This window comes from Juglans regia, chromosome 4 (genome assembly GCF_001411555.2).
Source record: "Juglans regia cultivar Chandler chromosome 4, Walnut 2.0, whole genome shotgun sequence".
In the NCBI taxonomy this organism is placed as follows: Eukaryota; Viridiplantae; Streptophyta; class Magnoliopsida; order Fagales; family Juglandaceae; genus Juglans; species Juglans regia.
Genome location: NC_049904.1, coordinates 27215374 through 27219860, shown reverse-complemented (window position 1 = coordinate 27219860; position 4487 = coordinate 27215374). Strand labels below are relative to the sequence as shown.

General features: G+C 33.8%; 1 protein-coding gene across 1 annotated transcript; it reads right to left on the bottom strand.

Annotated features, from left to right (window-relative positions):
* Window positions 1–1656: 1656 nt before the first annotated feature.
* LOC108981542 lies at window positions 1657–3314 on the bottom strand. Its single transcript, XM_018952758.2, has 2 exons — window positions 3015–3314; window positions 1657–2251 (listed from the first exon to the last, which is right to left on the bottom strand). The coding sequence occupies exons 1-2, from the start codon at window positions 3158–3160 to the stop codon at window positions 1867–1869; spliced, it is 531 nt and encodes a 176-aa protein (XP_018808303.1). The 5' UTR covers window positions 3161–3314; the 3' UTR covers window positions 1657–1866.
* Window positions 3315–4487: the final 1173 nt, after the last annotated feature.

Genomic DNA, 4487 nt, shown 5'->3' with positions numbered 1-4487 from the left:
TTATATTAATAATATATGATCAAACAAATTACGAATGTTTATATTTAAGATTAACATTTTATGTTATAATTTATAAACTTTAATATGAAATTATTTCATATATGATATATAATTATATATATTATATATAAAAATTTAATATATAATTATATATTATGTATAAAACTTATATATATAAATATTACCAGATCCGACCGGTTTTTATAATATAGAAACCGGTTTCGGACCAGAACCGATTTAAAATTGGATCCGGTCCGGTCCGGATCGATTTTTCGATTTAAATTTATACCCCTATTAATAACTCTTCAGATCCGCACGCAATAACACTTTGAAGTCTACGCGCAAATTCAATTGGGCATCAGCCTTGCACTCTAGTTGTTTGATGACATTTATGGGTGGAACCAATAGATCATTGATCAGAGAGTTGTGTGAGTCGCTTTACATCAGAACAGAGTAGATCATCGCAAACCTGCCTTAGACTCCTCCCTGGCCACTCTTGTGAAAACAAAGAAAATAGGGGGAATATCGTTTTTTGTGGGTTTTTTTTTTAATTTAATTAATTTATCAATTAAAGTTATATATGTTATTTTTTATCACCAATTAAAGTTATATATGAGTATAAAGTAAATACCGTTTTAAAGTAAATCATACTATCCTTTTCCTAATGAATATTTTTGAGATAGGTACGTAGATCGAACTTTGCATGCAACTTCAAGATACTGTCGTCAGCATACTTCGGTCAAACCAAGACTGAGTCCTGTTCACATGATCTATTTTTAGAAAGAAAGAAATAAAATATTTGTAATCATATTAATATGACCACATTTTAAATATGATCTTTAAAGAAGCAAATGAGACTAAAAGCTGCAGATTTAAGATAATAAGTAATATTAGTATTTGATTTTACTCTCCAAAAAATACAACATTAGCGTTTGATTTTCCTTTTATTCATTTTTTTAAGTTCCAAACAATCAACTACGGCTTTAGTTAGTCTTGATGGCCTTGGGGTTTTAACGATATTCATCTTTAAAGATACTTAATAAAAGTCTCTTTCACGAAAATTTATGGGATGGTGTAAATTTTGCACTAAATTTATATTGTCACTTGAATTTTTAGCAAAAACTTTGACTTAAGTTATCGTTTTGAATGTTGAGAAGAAAAATTATTTATAAATAATAGTAAAATAATTTGAGTTGAAATATTTAATGAAATTTTAAAAAATGAGAGAAAATTGAATAAAAATATTATAAATTGAATATATTGTTAAAATATAAAATTTTAATATAATTTTTATTTTAAAATTTTAAAAAATTAATATAACTTTTCAAGACAATTGTAATTAAAAAAAGTAAAGAAAAAAAATTGACCACTTGGAGACTATCTCAAAGATATGGAAGGGCATTACACCTCCTTTTCTCTGGCTTAGGCTAATAGATCAATGATTATCAGTAATTTATCACCTGCTTTTACCAATGGATCACCAAAACGATTGACAATAATTTAGGGCCTTAGGCACTGTTATGAGTGTTATATAACATGGAGATCATCATTCTTTCACGCAACACTTGTTGATTTCGACACGCTGACATTACTATCAGGAATATTAAATTATGGGGTTTCTGTTTTTGGCCTTTCATAATATCTAATTATTGAAATTGAACATTAATGGTAGAAACTCATGCAGTACATTTAGGATGAATATAATAAATAATGGAGTACGGGATGCCCATTTTAGAGAAACAAACAAACAAACAAACAAATACTTCCAATTAATTGTACAAATTATAAAAATTATACTTTACCTCAATAACAAATAAATTTCATGAGGTATATATCTGCTGGTTTCCATTTTATTTTATCTTCTTATTAGTAGAATCTCGCCATGATTTCCTTTTGATGTTGCTCGAAATATTTCTGTTGTAGTCCATATAAGTTAAGCATATTGACTGTCATTATTCGCTCCTCTCTCTCCAACAGGTCTCTCTCTGCTCTCTCATTCGCTTCCCTTCGGGTAAGTTCTAGTTTCTCGGCCTCCAACCTCAGTCTCTCGGCCTCCAACCGCAGTCTCTCATTCTCTTGTCCAATTTTTTTCTCCTCTCTTTCCTGATCATATTCCATCTTCTCGACCTTAAGCCGAAAAAGTTCTTTCTCCTGAGCGCGTGACTCCTCCAAAAGAGTATGCTTGAGCTTGCTCAGCGCTTCTGCTAGCATGGCTTGGGCCTTACAACATGTTGTAAAGGAACAAATAGATCTGTCACATAAATATTAGTGTAGGAAATGAGCATGCAAAATCAGCTTCTTCAACTTCCAAAATCCAAACAACAGGAAATCAACATGCAAACATCACAAGGCCTTGTCAAAACAGAAATGACATAATCAATATATGGATTAAAACAAAATTTTCTAATCCAATACTGAGCAGCATGCAAAATGAATAACAACATAGAAACAGAAATGAGAAAGCCAGAAAGTTATGATGAAAACAAAAATAAAAAAAGTCAGAATATAATGATCACAACAGAAAATAATGCTAGATGGCTATGTCGAATAAATGAAGATCACATGAATAAATCCTAGTCACTAAGAAACAGATAGTGATAGTAAATCCAACACTATTTAAATGATGACAAACACGCATCTCTAAGTTGAGCCAACCATGGAAATGGAGCCCTTAATGAACTTTAATAATTACAATTATTAGTTCCAAGGACAGCCCAAATTCAAACAATCATAATTTTCTTATTGTTTCATTTGAAAGTTAAGCGATATGTATCGCTTACCTTCACTGCATCAATATTATCTTAAAAATCGAAATATCCCGGGCCACCAAATAGGCCATTAGAACATTTTGAACCAGAATACACATCAAGCTCATTAAAGCATAATTATTCGAACAGGGAAAATCTGCTAATCAAAGATCTAATACAGATAAAAGAACTGTAAGTACGATTTTCAATCAATGGAGATGAAAACTTGATTTATAGGGTATGAAAGCTAGGCTTTAGATGGAAGACCTCTTCTCGCCACCAGTATGGTACTCCTGAGGGCCATCCGAGTCGTTTTCCGAGTCAGCGGACGATCGGTTCAGATCGGAGAGCGTGCGTATGCCACCGGCTTTGCTACTGGAGGGTTTGGAAGGTTTCTTGTCCTGTGACGCCATTGAGTTCTACGATTCCGAGAGAGATGTGAGAGGGGAGGGAGGAGTTTGGGATTTGCTCAAGAGCTTTGGTGTTGTATCTTTAAATAACTCAAGCTCTTCCGAGTTCCGACGCGAGTGAACCAATGAATTAGATTGCCTTCATACGAGTTCAACGAATTTTTGGCCAAACATTTGTGCTTTGCTTTTGTTAAGATTTTCTTCTTATTCTTTTATTCTTTTGGAAAAAAGAATAACTACTTATGCATGCTGAAGTAAAGAATCAAAGATGTCTTTTTTTTTAATGGATAAAATAATTTATTAATAAAGAGAAATATATTAAGATGGAGTGATCCCAACAATTACTTCAAATATAGGTCACGTAAAAAGGTTAAAATGAGGCCTTTTAAATTTCAACATGATATCATTGAATACCTTTTGAAAGAATGTAGATATATATATTAGGGTTGTACACAAACCGGCCAGATCGATCACTGGATTCAGGAACAGGCTGAAACTGGCAGAGAACCGGTCGGCCGGCGGTAGGAAATTAACGAAACCAACGTCGGCCGGTTCGGTCTGCAGTTCAATACATGAAACGGCATCGTTTTTTTTTAATCTATGAAAAAAAAATATCAGAGATGATGCCACCCGTCGTTTTTTGCTAGGGTTAGAACCCCCCCTCCTCCCGACCCTTTATATATATATTTTTTAAAAAAATATATGTATATAAAACGGTGCTGTTTCACTTAAATAAGTGAAACGACATCGTTTTTCTCTTGGAACTTAAAAAAAGAACATATGGAACGGCGCCGTTTCAAAATGGATTTAATATGCCCTTGGCCCCTCTTCTTCTTCTTCTCCGCGTCTTCTTCTTTCCTCCATTTCACCTGCAACTCTCTTCTACTCTTTCAGGGTAAACGGCGGCACATCCCTCCTCCGTCACAGAGACGCTGACGGCAGACCGAGGAACCGAACCACACCGTGCCGAGACCGATAATATCGGTTTTCTCTCCCCCAATCGATCGGTTTTGGCTGATTTTTTCCTCTCATGGCAGACATTGGTTCGGCGTCGGTTTGGCACCGAAACCGCTCTGAACCCATCGGTTTTCAGCCCTAATATATATATATATATATATATATATATATATATATATTGATAAGTTGAAAGATTGAATATATATATATATATATATATATTTCTTCACGAATAGGAGGTGGGGGCAACCATCGTATCAATCCTCCCAGAGGATGATCATTGGAGCCCCTCTCTCCTTTATGAAATGTCTAGTTTGAATTATAACTACTGTCCCAAAGGGGAGTCGGACAATCAAATGATACATGACATAAA